The sequence below is a fragment of the Hyla sarda genome, chromosome 9 (genome assembly GCF_029499605.1).
Source record: "Hyla sarda isolate aHylSar1 chromosome 9, aHylSar1.hap1, whole genome shotgun sequence".
In the NCBI taxonomy this organism is placed as follows: domain Eukaryota; kingdom Metazoa; phylum Chordata; class Amphibia; order Anura; family Hylidae; genus Hyla; species Hyla sarda.
Window position 1 is genome coordinate 134,558,194 of NC_079197.1, and position 18,186 is coordinate 134,576,379.

The 18,186-nt window shown below is 42.0% G+C and overlaps 2 protein-coding genes across 14 annotated transcripts in view; one reads left to right on the plus strand and one right to left on the minus strand.

The window, feature by feature from the left end:
• MAP4K1 (mitogen-activated protein kinase kinase kinase kinase 1) overlaps positions 1-14,139 on the plus strand; it is a gene marked incomplete in the record, with an annotated part of 128,900 nt that extends 114,761 nt beyond the window's left edge. Inside the window, 13 exon segments of the mRNA XM_056541500.1 lie at positions 690-772; positions 961-1,045; positions 1,141-1,217; positions 1,472-1,532; positions 2,017-2,119; positions 3,191-3,249; positions 3,343-3,446; positions 4,032-4,206; positions 4,330-4,398; positions 5,496-5,579; positions 9,141-9,211; positions 12,038-12,087; positions 13,771-14,139. Coding sequence (XP_056397475.1) covers positions 690-772; positions 961-1,045; positions 1,141-1,217; positions 1,472-1,532; positions 2,017-2,119; positions 3,191-3,249; positions 3,343-3,446; positions 4,032-4,206; positions 4,330-4,398; positions 5,496-5,579; positions 9,141-9,211; positions 12,038-12,087; positions 13,771-13,840 — 1,091 coding nt within the window.
• A 2,291-nt stretch (positions 14,140-16,430) lies between these two features.
• The window catches only part of RYR1 (ryanodine receptor 1), a 169,619-nt gene continuing 167,863 nt past the window's right edge, over positions 16,431-18,186 (minus strand). For all 13 annotated transcript variants that reach the window (XM_056540397.1, XM_056540398.1, XM_056540396.1 and 10 more), the window contains one exon: positions 16,431-17,811. In XM_056540397.1, coding sequence (XP_056396372.1) covers positions 17,716-17,811 — 96 coding nt within the window. In that variant the 3' untranslated portion in view covers positions 16,431-17,715. The remainder of the gene's footprint in view (positions 17,812-18,186) is intronic.

Here is an 18,186-nt window from a genome sequence, read left to right on the forward strand (position 1 = left end):
TGTCATAGATTACACAGCATCTGTACAGTTGCATAAAGGTAACATAAAATGTGGAAATAACAGATACAGCATTTGCAAATACAAGGTACAAACAGATAAGAGTCAATCTTGATTGTTTCCCCTATTAATAATTATGCCGACTGTAATGGTTTACACATATTATAGTATATCACATTTACTGCGTGCCAGCTACAGAATATTGAATACATGGCACTAGTCAAGGGCATAGTTATAGAGGTAGCAGAGGTAGCAGTCGTATCAGGGCCCTGGTGCCTAAGCGGGCCCCAAAGCACATCTGCCCCATTAAAGACCAGTATTATAATTGGCATATGGGGCCCTTTTGCAGATTTGGCATCGGGGCCCAGAAGCTACAAGCTATGCCTCTGGCACTAGTTATAGACACAGGTTGCCAAACACTTGTGTCCGATGCCACTAAGACTACCTGTAGTGTCTCTATTGTGTTGAAACACTATAGGGAGATATATGACAGAATAACCAGCACTTTACATTTTTGCTCTATTACAGCTATATTGCTTCTCGAGAAGTACATGGTAACTCAACTAGGTAGCACATGGAAGCACAATCTGTGCTTTAGGCTTAGTGCTCATTATTAATAAAGATGTCTCCAAATGAGTGTAGGTGCTGTAGTCCTCACAGCTAATGTCCTGTCTTCTTTTCTCCCATCCCAGAGCCATCCCTCTTAGTGCAAGATCTTCCCACACAACTTCCCCCATCATTGCCCCCAAAGAAAGGAAGAGCACAAGCGAAAGAGGTACATTCTACTACATTTCACTATTCACTACAAATTTCACCTATTCCATCGGATTGTATAGTGCTTGGATTGTATAGTGCAGATCCTATAACAAATACGTGATGTGTGAACTCAAATACGTGAATGTTTTTATATTTATCTGCATTACATTGTGTTATACATAACATTTGATGTATCTCTGTGTACAGACAGACTTCCAACTAAAGAAAATCTTTAATGGATGTCCCCTGAAAATCCATTCAGCAACAACCTGGAAAAGTCCAACCTCAAATGGTGGGAACTGTTATTTACCCATCAAACTTTTTTTTTTTTTTTTTAGATTTCTCTTGTGTATTTCCATTTATTGTGCAATTTTTTATGTATTTTAGATATGCATGTGATACTTGGAGCTGAGCAAGGGATCTTCACTTTAAACCGCTCAGAGAAACAGGCATCACTGGACCTAGTGAGTAACCAACCCCAAAAAATAGGGGACCCTGCTCAAGAGGAGTTGAGATCTGGGATGAGGGATGCATAAGGGTCAGTAGACATAGAGATTAAGGGCCATTCATATACTGTACATTACCTCCCTATATACATAGCAAAAAAGGACGTGCTGGTACATGGTTCAAAACAGTGGTAGGTTAGTCAACACAAGCCTTTTATTTGTGTCCAGATAATACATTTATTACATTTTTGTAACATTTTTGCCTCTCCTAGTTGTTCCCAGGTCGGACCACATGGGTTTATTCTATCAACAACGTACTGATGTCCATAACGGGTAAGGAAAAAATAAGAAAATAATATCTAAATATATAATCCTTAGAAGAAGAATCAAGGAGGCACTTGTAGCTCAGCCAAAATGTATTCCGGTCTGGTCACAGATACAACTTAGGCTAAGGGGCCGTTTCACGCTCACATGCGCTTAATCATGACCCGAGGTCATGATTAAGTGCACGTGAGCGCTAAATGGCCTGTTGGCCTAAGTTGTATCTGTGACCAGACCGGAATGCATTTTGGCTGAGCTACAAGTGCCTCCTTGATTCTTCTTCTAAGGATTAGCCACTGGCTGATTTTTCTTTGGGATTTAGCACTCTGGATAAGCCCAGTTGCAGTTCCAGGTAAAGACTGCAGTTCACATTACCTCTGGGATTGTATATGTGGCAGTGCCGAACCCAATTTTCTTTCTCTATTTATAGATTATCTAAATATATCTTTTTTATAACATGAAGGATGATGTTTCGATATCGTGCTGCCTTTTTCAGGTAAAGTCCCCCAATTATACTCCCACAGCCTTGTGTCTCTTCATGAGCAAATTCGAAGAGAGAGTCGCTTGGGTCACATCCCTACACACAGGCTCCTGCCCAGGTATGCTCAGTTAGATGAGACATTTATTTAAGGGATTGTTGGGCCTCAGGGGTTTGTAATATTAAAAAAAATACATGAGTTGAAGAGTTAAATTGGTCTATGGTATGCAGTTTGAAAGGGTGGGATGAGATTTTGACTGCTGGAATGGATTAGGTCAGTGTTTCCCAAGTCCTCAAGTATCCCCAATAGATCATGATTTGAGGATATCCCTTAGAGAGAACACTTGTGATTATGCCTAATGTACTGACCATACTTATATTACCTGTAAAAGAAAAATCCAGAAAACATGATCTATTGAGGATACTTGAGGGCTTGAGAAACACTTCATTGGGTGATAAAAGTAAAGGCTAAGTATGTTTATTGAGAATCTTTATAGGTTCTTATGGAGTCTGTGTGTTCTTTTACCATAACTGGAAAGCCAGGTTGGAAATCACCAGTCTAGATGATTTTTAGAGTCTTCAAATGGAGTTTATGGAATGCTACTGTATTTAAGATTATGTTTTAGTAGATTATTGCAGTGTTGCGTGCAGTATTAAAGGGTGTTTTTTCATCGAAGGCAACCTCTTCCAGGAAGAAGCCATGGGTCCATCTTTGAGCACTCATAGCAGACAGCCGAATTCACCAAGGAAGCCACAGTCAGCCAGGAGCTTTTCCTGCAGTGGCATGTATTACACCAGAACAGGAGCCACGCTTCCCTCCATGACATCTTTATGCCCTAAAAATGCACATGGACAGAAGTTGGCTTCATTAGACAACCCGCGTAAAGTGCATCTTAGCTAAGCAAAGCAAAGCTTGAGCAAAGTTAGAGCAGCCATTTTTACCATCTATGTTGCTATTGTGTAGCTACAGAGTAACTAAAGGTCTTTCTTTCAACCACTCCCTTCCGCTTTCATTGGGGTTTAATGTACAATTCAGAGGAGCATTAATATGTGAAGTCTTATAGCAATAACTAGAGATCCACTATGATAGTAATTCATATAAAATATACACAGTTTATCTTAGAGAGAGGCCAAAACATCACAGGGTGAAGAGCTTTTAGTCTGTGCTTTACTAAATCCTTATTTGTTACAGGAGGAAATCAGCGTCCAGCAAAATACCAGACACTAAGGGCTGCAAGAGTTGTTGTGTGGGTAAGATATCACCAGTCTCTATACCGATAGTTTTCTTTATCTTCTTTGCCCATGCATTTTCTCATTGTACTTCCATGATTTGACCATTTCTAGCTCACAATGACACATCAGGCAGCTGCTTTCTTTGTGCTGCTCTGGAGACCTCAGTACTTTTGTTGGAATGGTATCAACCTCTTGAAAAGTTTATGTTGCTAAAGGTAAGAGTCTTCAATATTCGTTATAGAAGAACATATTACTTCTAGTCTGCTGGGATCTTGCTAGGATAATGTGGGGGTACATGCGACTTGGATCCAAGGGCAATGATGACATGAATGTGAAGTGAAGAACCAATGTATATGGGAAATTTCAATCAAAAGAGACCATGTTGCCTTCACATGCATGGGCCTTATTATCATAGAAGTCTTCTTTGGCCTTGAACTTTCTTACCTATAGAGCCAAACTCCCCCTTGGGTGATCTTTGGGTGAGTTTTCTTCTCTTGTTGGCGTTGGAGTCTATACTTGGAGAAAGTATTGGTAGTCGAAGAGTTGATGTGAGACATGTCGTCTCCAATAAATCCTATACTGGCAAGTTCTCCTTCATATCACCTATATTTGGACGCTAAAGATCTTTCTTTGTTAATTTTTTTCACTTATCATTTAGTTACTTTTCACAGTAATGAAGAATTATTTATATTTTAGACATTTCTAGTAAGAGTTTTACTTTGCCAATATTACCAACCTCCTAAATGTTTTAATGTCCAAGTATTATCACTAAAGCTGTGTGTTTCTCTTCTTCTCTCAAGCACTTTGACTTTCCCCTGCCATGCCCCTTGAAGATATTTGAAATGTTGGTGGTGCCTGGAGAACAGTACCCTGTAGTTTGTATTGGGGTCAGCAAGGAATCCCCCACTTGCAAAATTCAGTTTCAGACAATCAACCTCAATTCACTGGCTTCTTGGTTTACAGACCGAAGGGATGGTAAGTGTTTTGTCTGTGTAATGGTCACCTTCATCATACTGTTGCTTACCTAGACATTACTATGTTTATATCTGTTGATACAATCTCTTGGTTTCTCATTTGTGTTTTTTTTTCTTTTATCAGAGGACTCATGGACGGGTCCAGTGCAGGTGACACAGATTGGCTATGACCAAGTCTTGGTACTCACAAATGGTAAGGACAACCCACATCTTTGTCTTCTTTCTCTTCTTCATTTGATACACTCCATATTTTGAGATTTCTCTTGTCCACACTGCTTCTCATAGCATTAGGTGTTTATGACTTACACATGTCCCAGGCTGCCACTTCTGTTGTTATATACAGTGACCCCCTGACCTACGATGGCCCCGACATACGATCATTTCAACATACGATCACTCTCAGAGGCCATCACATGTTGAAGGCGGCATCAACATACGATGCTTTTGTATGTCGGGGCCATCGCATAAACGGCTATCCGGCAGCGCAGACTGCTTCAGCTGCCACCGGATAGCCATTTACGGTGCCCCGTGTGGTCCACTGACGATCACTTACCTGTCCTCAGGGCTCCGGCGCGTCCTCTTTGGGATCCCCTGCATCGCCGGCGCTCTCCATCGTCGTCATCACGTCGCTGCGCACGCCGTCCCGTCATCCAATAGGAGCGGCGTGCGTAGCGACGTGATGGCGGCGACGGAGAGCGAGGATGCCGGGGAAGAAGAGGCCTTGCCGGAGCATCGGGGACACCACGGGGACGCGGCGACAGCGATGGAAGGCGACAGCCAGGGCAGCGGTGATGAGCGGTGACGGTCCGGAGCGGCGGACACAGGTGAGTACAACCTTTTAATACCAGTGGTCTTCAACCTGCGGACCTCCAGATGTTGCAAAACTACAACTCCCAGCATGCCCGGACAGCCGTTGGCTGTCCGGCCATGCTGGGTGTTGTAGTTTTGCAACATCTGGAGGTCCGCAGGTTGTAGAGCACTGTCCTATACTTTACATTGCACGGATCCCTCAACATACGATGGTTTGAACAAACGATGGTCCGTCTGGAACGGATTACCATCGTATGTTGAGGGACCACTGTATTCCTCCTTGTTTTTAAATACACGATTTTATTGTACGTTACACTATTTGTAATAATGAAGATTATTCATTTTTTTCACGTGTCTTTGTGTAAATAGCTCCAATTTTTCTTGGGTATTTCATTACTTTTGAGCCTTTAGTGAAGGACATACAAGTCCTAATTTCTATAGATGCCAAAAACCGATGTCCACTACTTTTCTTTGTTACAGATACACTATATTTGGTGAACCACAGAGGAGAATCACAGCTTTCCTTTTATATTCCTACATTTTCTTTTCCAGTGGAGTCTATAGGTGATTATATTGCATTCTTCAATCTCATGGTGATATATTATTTTGTGCTATGGTCTTATACTTAATTTCATCTACTTTTAATTAGCCCTCAAGTATCCTTTTAGGGCATTCTGGATTAAAGAAACATTCCCAGATTTTTTTTTTTTACCCCCTCATTTGCAAATTGTGTGATGATACATGCTTTATTCATCAACATTAAAGGGGTACTCCGGTGAAAAACGTTTTTTTTTTTTTTTTTTATCAACTGGTGGCAGAAAGTTAAACAGATTTGTAAATTACTTCTATTAAAAAATGTTATTCCTTCCTGTACTTATTAGCTGCTGAATACTACAGAGGAAATTATTTTCTTTTTGAAACACAGAGCTCTCTGCTGACATCATGAGCACAGTGCTCTCTGCTGACATCTCTGTCCATTTTAGGAACTGTCCAGAGCAGCATATGTTTGCTATGGGGATTTCCTTTTACCCTGGACAGTTCCTAAAATGGACAGAGATGTCAGCAGAGAGCACTGTGCTCGTGATTCAGCAGACAGCTCTGTCTTTCAAACAGAAAAGAATTTCCACTGTAGTAATTAGTAGCTAATAAGTACAGGAAGGATTAAGATTTTTTAATAGAAGTAATTTACAAATCTGTTTAACTTTCTGGCACCAGTTGATTTCAAAGAAAAAAGTTTTTCTCCGGAGTACCCCTTTAAGGTTCATCATGTTTTTGGGAGACCACGTGACCACTATACAGACTTGCAGAATCCCACGTCGTGTTGTGTGGACTGAAAAACACTTTTTTTATTTTAGGTTACGGTCACATGTAACATATAGGCAGCTCAGTTTGCTGCATATTTTCTGCAGCTGATTTTGCTACCCATTGATCTCAATGGGTAGGAAAAGACGCAGCAGATACACAGCAAAATACTCTGTGTATACGCTACGTGGGACCATACCCTAAAATAGAGAAAGTGTTTTTCAGTCCACACAACACGACGTGGGATTCTGTAAGTCTGTATAGTGGTCACGTGGTCTCCCAAAAACATATTGAAACCTCATACTGTGAGAAATGGCAAGTCTGGTTGGCAGTCACATGGTCTAGATGTTGGAAGTTAAATGTTGATAAATAAACAAATTTACAAAGTATTTTAATCTCCTTTACTTTTTTTTTTTTTGGGGGGGGGGGGGGGGGTTCTATAATAGATGTAAGTCTTTTATTCAAGATCTTCATCAATAAGGTTAGGACTGCACAGTGGTCATGTGACTTGGAGACCACATTGTAACTAATGACGCACAACCTGTGACCGTGACACTGCTACAGTCACTCAAGATCTGGCTTTGATGGGTTTCTGGTCTCAGGTTGTAGGTCACATGTGACCTCAATGCAAGTTGCATGCTTCTGTGACCTGCTGGTCAATTCTTTCTTAACAGACATTGCAACTGAAATAAAGCAGCACAATTGCATGTTGCTGACACGTTGCACTAATATTTTGGTCATGCGATATATGTTATTTTTAAAGGGGTACTCCGCCCCTAGACATCTTATCCCCTATGCAAAGGATAGGGAATAAGATGTCAGATCGCCGTGGTCCCGCTGCTGGGGACCCCGGGGATCGCTGCTGCAGCACCCCGCTATCATTACTGTGCAGAGCGAGATCGCTCTGCACGTTATGACGGGCAATACAGGGGCCGGAGCATCGTTACGTCACGGCTCCGCCCCTCGTGACATCACGGCCCGTCCCCGTCAATACAAGTCCATGGGAAGGGGGCGTGGCGGTCGTCACGCCCCCTGCCATAGACTTCCATGAAGGGGACGGGACGTGATGTCATGAGGGGCGGAGCCATGACATCACGCTGCTCCAGCCCCTATATCGCCCGTCATTACGCACAGAGCGAACTCGCTCTGTGCAGTAATAGCGCGGTGCCGCAGCGGCGTTCCCCGGGGTCCCCAGCAGCGGGACCGCGGTGATCTAACATCTTATCCCCTATCCTTTGGATAGGGGATAAGATGCCAGGGGCGGAGTACCCCTTTAAGGAGCCCATCTAATATTGCCCAAAGAGAACTTCTTCTTTACAAAAAAATTGAATTTTAGGGAACAGTCTATATATCTAATCACATTAATCCCTTTCTGATCCAAGTCTCTTTCCTCAAGGAGAAACATTATCCCTTTAGTCCCATGATGATAGGGCTCTCTGCAGCCAATCAGCATCTTGCTCTGTACTGATGAGGGCCAAAAACCCTGAAACAGCTGTCTGCAGATGGGTAATCTCCTTCTGGAGAGTAGTCTGGCTTGGCTTAAATCCCCAGTCATGTTACAAAGCTTCTTAACGGAGTCACTGATTTTAAGGGAGGGTTAACTTCAAAAGGTGATATGAAAGAGCAATTTGCTTAGGTTAAGTTTCTACTTTTTTTTTTGTCCTGCGTTATTTGGTTTGAAAAAAACGCAAGATAAAACGCCTGAAAAAACACCACTGCAATTTCCATTTTTTAAGGAAAGATCACAGCAGATGTCACTCCTGACACCCACTGTGATCCTCCTGTATAATGTATAGATGTGGCGGCTGCTCTTCTATGGTCCCCTGCACGGCCGTAAATATACACATATTCATATTTCCATCTGGCCAATCACCACTATGGGCAGAAAATATGAATAGGTGTATATATACGTCAATGCAGGGGACCAAAGAAGAGCGGCCACATCTATACAGTATACAGGAGGATCACAATGGACCCCGGGTGATCTGTCAATTAGTACAGGTACTACTTCTTCCATTATGGAACAGTGTGTTCTTTGCTGGGAGTAGTAGTACTACCAAAAAAATAAAGAATAAAAAGTGAAAAACACACACTACATTTTTATTATTGCCGGCTACATTTTTAGGTCCCTGCCCGCCCACATAAATTGTTCCCTGTTTAAAAATTAATAAAAATTTTGTTATAAAAAAGATACATTTCGTTAAATACAATTTTTTCCATCACTACTGTATCTTTTTTATAATTTTTTTTAATGGTACCCTCTGAAATTTTATTAAAAAAGGATCGCTAAAGTCCAAAAGAGAATAAAAACCACCTGAAAAAATGCCAAAGTTAAAACCCACATGGCGTTTTTCTCGGCGTTTTTTTTACTCCCATAGAATTCTAAGGGAGAAAAACGCCACAATTTCAGGGGGGAAAAAACGCCAGTAGCTCAACATGCTGCGACTTTGCAAAACGGCCAAGGAGCTGAAAAACGCCAAAAAAAGATTGAAAAAATGCCAAAAGGATTTTAAAAACGCCAAACTGAAAAACCCCAAATGGAAAAAGAATTTTGCGATTTCTCATTGATTTACAGCTAACATCTGGCCGCAGCGTTTTTGGGCCGAAAAAACGTCATGTGGCAGAATTGGCGTTTTTCTTGGGCCCCCCCCCCCCCCCCCAAAAAAAAAAAACAAGTAGAAACTTAGCCTTATCCTTCTCAGAATGCCTAGTGAAGCATGAATGACCTACACATGTTTATCACACTCTCCTCAAAAAGAAACTTTATTCCTTTGGTCCCTTGATCCAAGACTCACTAGAAATATCTGTTTCTTACCTTTCCAGCTACTTCTGGAGACTATGTTCTGATTTTAAGGAGTAAAGGTTTCCAGGTACTGAAATTACAACCGGCAAAGGTAAGTCACTGTGTTTTATTTATGTATATAGTTAAATGGCATGTACCACCTAGAGCAGTGGTCTCCAACCTGTGGACCCCCAGATTAGGGATCGACCGATATCGGTTTTTTAGGGCCGATACCGATAATCGGTGGAGGTTAGGGCCGATAGCCGATAACTTATACCGATATTCCGGTATAAGTTATCGGCTATTTATCCCCCCTCGACACCGCTGCAGATCATTGATTTAAAGCGGGCGCTTTAAATCAATGCACTGCAGTGGCTTTTGCGGTGCCATAGGCCGCCGCCGCCACCACCCGCTTCTCTCCCCTACCTGTCAGGGTGGTCCGGGCAATCCATCCTTCCTGTAGTGTCCGGCGGCATTCCGGGTGGAGGGTGAACCGGTCCGGGCTGTTCTTCTTCTCCGGGGGTGCTCTTCTCCACTCCGGGCAGGCTCCGGCCTAGTACGCTGCATAGACGCCGCTGCGCAGTGACGCCCGTGCACAGCGACGCACCTGACATCACGGCGTAGTGGTGTCTATGCAGCGTACTAGGCCAGAGCCTGCCCAGAGTGGAGAAGATTACCCCCGGAGAAGAAGGACAGCCCGGACCGGTTCACCCTCCACCCGGAATGCCGCCGGACACTACAGGACGGATGGATGGCCTGGACCACCCCCATTACGGGTAAGTTTAATTTTTTTTATTGACTCGGAGGGTGAGGGAGGGGCCCAACCGGAATAGCGGTATGGGCAAAAATCCATACCGGTATACTGCCTAGCATCACGGTGGGGGGTGCAACGCGGTGCGGATGGTCGGGGGGGGCGTTCGCGGTGCGGTGGGTCGGGGGCGGTCGCGGGGCGGGGGGCGGGGCATTATCGGCTTATCGGCAAGGTAATTGCCGATACCGATTATGACCAAAATCGTGATTATCGGCCAATAATATTGGCCCTACCGATAATCAGTCGATCCCTACTCCAGATGTTGCAAAACTACAACTCCCAGCATGCTACATCTGGAGGTCTGCAGGTTGGAGACCACTGACCTAGAGAGTTTTTTTTTTTTTTTTTTTACTAAATAGAGCCAAATACTGAACATTTTTATTTTTTCCAAGCTGTTTCTGTTTTTTTATTGTAATTTCTTATTTTATTATTATTATTATTATGGAGCTGTCATCTTGCCCCTTTAGTGAAATTTTTAGGTCAACGGCTGTCCGGGCATGTTGGGAATTGTAGTTTTGCAACATCTGGAGGTCCGCAGGTTGGAGACCACTGACCTAGAGAGTTGTTTTTTTTTTTTTGTTTTTTTTTAACTACGGTAAATAGAGCCAAATACTGAAAATTTTTATTTTTTCCAAGCTGTTTCTGTTTTTTATTGTAATTTTTTATTTTATTATTATTATTATGGAGCTGTTATCTTGCCTCTTTAGTGAAATTTTTAGGTCAACGGCTGTCCGGGCATGTTGGGAATTGTAGTTTTGCAACATCTGGAGGTCCACAGGTTGGAGACCACTGACCTAGAGTGTTTTTTTTTTTTACTAAATAGAGCCAAATACTGAAAATTTTTATTTTTTCCAAGCGGTTTCTGTTTTTTTATTGTAATTTTTTATTTTTTTATTATTATTCTGGAGCTGTCATCTTGCCTCTTTAGTGAAATGCTTTACAGTCCCATGCACACAGGGCACAATGGACAGGACCTGTCCCATTCACATGGGCATTCTCTGTGACCTTTTCGCAGGTCATTCTACAGGGAGGGAGGGAGGAGGCTGAGAGCCAAAGCTATTGTCTGTACCAGTGTTATCTTTACATTGGGGTCATCTTTTACTGTACTCCTGTGATGAGAAAAAGGCATTACCAGGAAATCAGGAGGTCTCTTCTTAGTTTCAGGATTATTTTAAAAAATAGATAGTAAAATGGTAAATTAGAAAAACCTTCACCAAAAATCCTTAAAAAATATGGCTAACATAAAAACTTGATTTAAACAATAGACCATTTTCTGATGACAAATTCCCTTTAATGTTGGAGGATTATGGATTAGGGTTTCTTTTAAATGATTTCTAATTTCATACAGTGCTCCTAGATATATTAAGATTATAAATTCTATAATTTGATATGATAATATGATACAGGTCACCTTAGTATCTGTGTGGGTCTTAAAGGAGTACTCCAGAATAGGAAAATTGTCCCCCATACTGCCAGCGGTAAAAAAAAATAAAGATATACATACCTTCCTTCGCTCCCCTGGTGCCTCTGGTAACCCACTCCGCAGCTAAGTCCCAGTGTGACGTTTTCAGCCACGGCAGAGAGGAAAACGTCACACTGCCGCTCAGCCTATCGCAGCCCACCGGCAACCAGGAGGCACCAGGGGAGCGAAGGAAGGTATGTACATCTTTATTTTTTTTACTGCTGGCAGTATGGAGGACAATTTTCCTATTCTGGAGTTCTCCTTTAAAGAAGCTCTAGAACTTCATTGCAAAAATAAACAAGAGATAAACTTGCCCACAATGTCGGAAGGAAATTCTGCAGATCCTGTAGGGTAGAAATCTTGCAGTGAGTGGTGGAATCAAGTGGGGGTGTTTAGCATTCATGGTTTACTATTCAGGACAGAGCAATGAGGGAGGGCTCCTACTGCTGCCAGATACCTTACAGCTAAACATGAGTTTTTGAGAAAGAAGGGGAGGATAAATGCTGATAGGACTGTTAGGACATAAAGAAAAAGCTACACTAAGGTTCCTTTAGCACATTTTAGATGAACACCTACACAACAATTAGAGCTTACCATCTAGTGATGATCAGTAGTAAGCACTACTCCTCCAGGTCACTATTTCTAACATTTGTTATCCTCCTCAGGTGCTGCTTGCCTGTGTAGATCGCAGTTTACGCTTGTTGTCTTCAGACAGGTGAGAACATCCCTTACTTCTTAGTAAAAACATCCTGTAGCCCTTAGTAGACACAACCTGTTTTACCACACCCAATATCTGCCATGTCCACTGTCTGCCATCAGCAGCTGCCTGTAGTCAATTGACTTGTTTGCACTGACATCCCATAATGTCATTTGTCAACCTTCACAGAGCCATGTGTTGTGCATGATGCTTATATGGTGGTGCATGGAGTACAACTTTTCTGTTTTACATATGCAGTCTGTGCAGGTATATGAAAGTACACCATAATCTTATATGGGGGGCATATTATGCAGAAGATGAGGTTGCATGGAGCCAAACCAAGTCCCTGTACATGAGACATGAGCTCTAGAGATGAGCGAACTTACAGTAAATTCGATTCGTCACGAACTTCTCGGCTCGGCAATTGATGATTTATCCTGCGTAAATGAGTTCAGCCTTCAGGTGCTCTGGTGGCCTGGAAAAGGTGGATACAGTCCTAAGGAAGAGTATACAACTCCTAGGACTGAATCCACCTTTTCCAGCCCACCGGAGCACCTGAAAGCAGATCTAATTTATGCAGGAAAAGTCATCAACTGCCGAGCCGAGAAGTTCGTGACGAATTGAATTTACTGTAAATTCGCTCATCTCTAATGAGCTCCTATGGAAACACTACTACCACTACTACTCTTCATGTTGGCTCTGCTCTCTACATTGCAAGAAAGTTAGTAGCCAGCTAACATCCAAAGCCCCCGCCCAGCCAGATCCACCTTGTCACCCCAGTAGTAAGGTAATTTCATGAGGAGGAGGGTAGTTACAGTGTGTCACGCCAGTAGTAAGGTAATTTCATGAGGAGGAGGGTAGTTACAGTGTGTCACGCCAGTAGTAAGGTAATTTCATGAGGAGGAGGGTAGTTACAGTGTGTCACGCCAGTAGTAAAGTAATTACTAGTGTTGAGCGGCAGAGGCCATATTCGAATTTGCGATATTTTGCGAATATATGGACGAATATTTGTGATATATTCGCTAAATTTGCATATTCGCGTTTTATTTTCGCATATGCGAAAAATAGCATATGCGAAAATTAGCATATACAAAAATTAACATAAGCAAAAATTTGCATATGTGAAAATTAGCATATGCAAATTTTCGCTAATGCAAAAATTTGCACGCCAGTCTGACACAGTAGTATTAGAGCCTTCTTTACACCACACAAGCTGGAAGCAGAGAGGGATGATCACTGTGATGTGTACTGTGAAAAAAACAAAAAACGAATATTCGTAATTACAAATATATAGCGCTATATTCACGAATTCACGAATATGCGATATTCGCAAATAAAATTCGGATTGCGAATATTCGCGAGCAACACTAGTAATTACATGAGGAGGAGGGTAATTACCGTGTGTCACCCCAGTAGTAAGATGGGGCACGTCAAAGTGCGGAGCCAATGGGCAGGCTCTAGTGCAGTGGTCTCCAACCTGCGGACCTCCAGATGTTGCAAAACTACAACTCCCAGCATGCCCGGACAGCCGTTGGCTGTCCGGGCATGCTGGGAGTTGTAGTTTTGGAACATCTGGAGGTCCGCAGGTTGGAGACCACTGGTCTAGGGGCTGCAAAATTAGCTTTCACCTAGGTTGGCACAAATCCTTGCACCAGCCCTGGCTACTACACATGTAAAGACTTTGCTTTTTTCCCCCCACAGAAGGAAGATCATAGTGGAGGCTCCACAGTCTGATAACAACAACACAAACTTGTACATCCATGAATATTAACCTTCCAATGGACAGGATAATAAGCCTCATCTGCTGGTTGCACAAGTACTATTCCTGGTTGATCGTTACCCAATCCCTTCGATGTTGCATGACTGCTGGGAAGGATCCAGGACCTGTAAGAAGACATTACTTGTTGTGACACCTTTAGGATGAGCTTCCTTGGAGAAGGACTGGCATCTGTATTGTTGTATAAGCTTTGTGTATTGGCACTGCTGTGGCAGTATTGTGGGAGATACTGTCTGAATGTCTTTGCAGTAAAACGGTTTTATGCACTTTTAATAAAAGTTTGTTGTACTTGTCCTTTGTTTTTAACTTTTCACTTAGCAAGGGTTCTTAGTAGAGATGAGGGAACTTACAGTAAATTCGATTCGTCACGAACTTCTCAGCTCGGTGGTTGCTGACTTTTCCTGCATAAATGAGTTCAGCTTTCAGGTGCTCCGGTGGGCTGGAAAAGGTGGATACATTCCTAGGAAAGAGTCTCCTAGCACTGTATCCACCTTTTCCAGCCCACCGGAGCACCGGAAAGCTGAACTAATTTATGCAGGAAAAGCCATCAACTGCCGAGCTGAGAAGTTCGTGACGAATCGAATTTACTGTAAGTTCGCTCATCTCTAGTTCTTAGAATACAGAGGACTAATAGATTAAAGCCACTTCTCAACCATGCAAAACATCGAAAAGGGGCATATCTTTCATTTGGGGAAAGGGCTTTGAACATCATGGGTGGAGAAGTTATTAGGTTTAAAAGGGTTCTCCACCATAAAAAGATTTTAGTATGTTCCTGCCAGACAGTAATGGACATGCTTAGGAAGGATCCATGCTTGTCATGGGGATAAATGTTGTGAAATTACCATAACACTGTGGCTATTTCCTGTTTGAGTTTGTTCTCTAAAACTACAAATCCCATAGTTCCTTGTTTGTAAGTGTGAGGTCATTTTTCTTCCTCCCACACATTAGCCACCCCACCCAATGAAACACACTTGTGCTGCCTTCAATGCAATAGACCATTGTTTTCTGACTAGGGTGTCTCCATCTGTGGCAAATGATTTCAAAATGATATCCCACCCAGCGGTCACTCCACCTATTGAAGCAAAGATAGGCTCCCTCTGAACACCTGACTAGTGATGCAATGTCTTGAGCTGCACTGCAACCTGGGAAAACCTGAGACGACACTCATTTTGTATGCTGTTATAAATAAATGTAGGGGCAAAAATCACATAAGAATTGCGAAAGCACCAGAAAACACAGGTACAGACACTATATTATGATCTACACTAACTTTACAGCCCTTGTAGCATAGTCAAATAAAAATTATTCCCGGAATACCCCTTTAACTTTATTTAATCTTATTAAAGGCTAGACTCACAAGAAGTATTTTGGACAGTATTTTAAGTCACTATTTTTAGCCAGACCAAAATGCAAAAATGTGAAAGGGTGAAAATATTTTCTAGCTTTTTCTGTGTTGGTTCCACTCTTAGTTTTGGCTACGATTACAGACCAAATACTGACCAAAATACTATGGGATGAATTTATCATTGTGTGGTGCTATTGTGTATGTGTCCCAAATTTATTAAATGGTAACACAGAATTTGATAAATTTTGTGCAGGTACACATTGCCTGAACTTTTACTACAGTACCCCATTTTTTATCTACTGACTTTTTATCCTTTTACAGGGCTGATGTGTATTTGCAACTTTTTGGAGACAACAATTTGTAACAATTCAAAACATTTTCTGATAATAAATCAGATACCACTGCCACCACCAAAACAAAACTGACTTCAATAGAGCACAGTTTCAAAAAGTGCGGTCTGCAGAAGTCACAATATTTTCAAAAATTAGTGACATTTCCTCAACCAAATACATTTGTAAACTAAATGATAAATTGCCTTCCTATGTCTGGACCCAGCCAAAGCAGGCAACTGGCTTGCCTAGCAACATTCTGCCTCCAGCCCACCCCCTTCAGTGACATGAAAGCCTGTGCAGGGCGAGGGGTATGGATGAAAACTCTGCTCCTTGCTTCACCCGACTCCATGTCACAGAAGGTATGCCAATCTGATGAAGGAGGAGATACCCTCCGAAACGCGTTATTGGAAGCAAATAAATACAGTGCCTCTTGGCATTTTTTCTTCTACACCTTTCTGCTGTATACATTGGTTGTGAGCAGCGCCTCCATAGGGTCCATCTTTTTTGTTTTCTTGTCTACAGAATGAGGCGGGCTGGGGGCGGAATATTGATGGGGCGGGGGAGCTGAGCGAGCCAGCTCCCTGCCTCCATTGCGCACTGGAGCCAGGAGTCAGGAAGTACATTACCTAAAAATGTAAGTGACTTTTTATTTTACAGCTATTCACCCGCACTATAACCCAGTATTATATTATTAATTATTAATTATTATTATTATTATTAAGCTTAGTGCCAGTGAAATAGCTGTCAGTTTTTCTTTAAATTCTATAATGCAAAGTATTCCTATTGTATCAACAAGAATGAAAAGACCACAAGTCTTACAGCGTCCTCAATAAATACTTTATTACAGACAAAAAAGACACAAAATGTTGCACAGTGAGTACTACCCTGCACTACAGCCCCCCCCCCCCCCCCCAACCCTATATTCTGTTTCCATATGACCAATCAGAGACAGATATGTATCAACACAAAGCCATAATTGTGTAAGGGGAGACATTGTTACAGAGAACACAGGGAATATATTGCTGATTTGTGGGATAGTGTTGTGCTTTCCCATAGACGCAAAGTAAGAGAGAAACAGGATTGTCACAACACCATTCTAAGACGACATGTAGGCAGCCATTGCACTAAGGAGTCAGACCTTCGCTGCAGCAATAATGGTAGACAATCATACCTGCAAACAATACTAACCCCATGTCAAACTGTGGTATTTCTCCTACACTGGGAGGTATAAGGCACTAGAATAGAGCGAACACGTAACATCCCCATCAACAATGACAACAACATAAGAAGCAGCCTAAAATTTTGTGCTTGTGCCGGAGTGCCCAGGATATGATGTAGGGCACAAAGCTGGGCAATGTTGATACAGGGTATAAGAAAACTATAATATTTCCTAATTAAGTATTTTTAACTTATTTGTTACATTTTTTGGGAAAAACAGAGAATTTCTCTGCAACTTTTTTGGGGGGAAAAAGGATTAGCTAACTAAGTAAAAGCAAACATGAAAACATGAAAACATGAAATGTAGCTTGAAGGCCACCGTGCCTAGGTGATTGCCTTGCTACAAACAAAATGGCTGACAGCTTCTAAAATAATCTGGATTTAAAGGCTGTAAAGTGTGTTCACATATCAATGGTGAAGTCTCTTGTATCACCCTATCACCATTACAGGATGGATGGGTCAAATGGTTTAGTGAAACAAAAAGACTCATCACCATTGGAAGTGTGACATCAAAGTACACACTAGCACTCTCAGTCCATAGATCATCATTGTACAGTTCCCTAAAGCATGGGGAACTGCACATCCCTATAGAAATTTTTGGCAGTGAAGACATTGACATATGAATACTTTGCAAGTTCTTGGTGGCAGTGAGAGGACATTGAGACAAAAGGTTCCTGGAGTGCAATGGTCAACACCTCTAAGAACCTGAAACATAAGTTGTAAAGTCCTAGCAAAGTCTTTGTAGCTCCTACAGATCATTTTGTATTTATTTCAAAGACTTGAAGCTCTGCAAGAATCTTGACGCATAAGATAAAGTGGTCTTCAAAGACATCTGGATACTGAAGATCTAATCATATCCAGTTAGTAAATACTCTTCAGAATTACTTCTAAATGAGAAGAGACAGAGGTGGATTATTTCTCCAATGTCGCCTTCAGGTTTTTGGATTAAAGTAATCTATAGCTTCAAGAATCTGTTATCCAAGCTGATCTTCATAAGTTTTCCGGAAACAGTCTCCAGCTGGGAAGAAATCCCAACACCTCTCCTGGTACATCTTCCAGACATAGGACTCCTGCATGGAAAGAAACATATTATGTATGAAGTGTACAAGATCATCTCTTTAAGGTGCCACCCTTATAGGGAGTTTTTGGGACTAGGATAGCTCAATAGTCTAGTTGGTGGGGCCTGCTCATCGGCTGATTGAAAGAGCATCCAATGATCGCCTTCCTGTAACCCAAGGTCTTGTTGCTTCTTGCACATGAAAAAGACAGTCCATCCCCCTATGAATCCATAGCCAGCTTGTACCCATACTGGCTACAGATTCTAGCATCAAAAACACCTTCCCTTGATGTATAGCCTCCTGATACTGTACAGTTTCAGGGCATAAAGCAGTGAACTTTCATCGGCTCTATGGTTCATTCACGAATATATATGAGAAGATCACTTT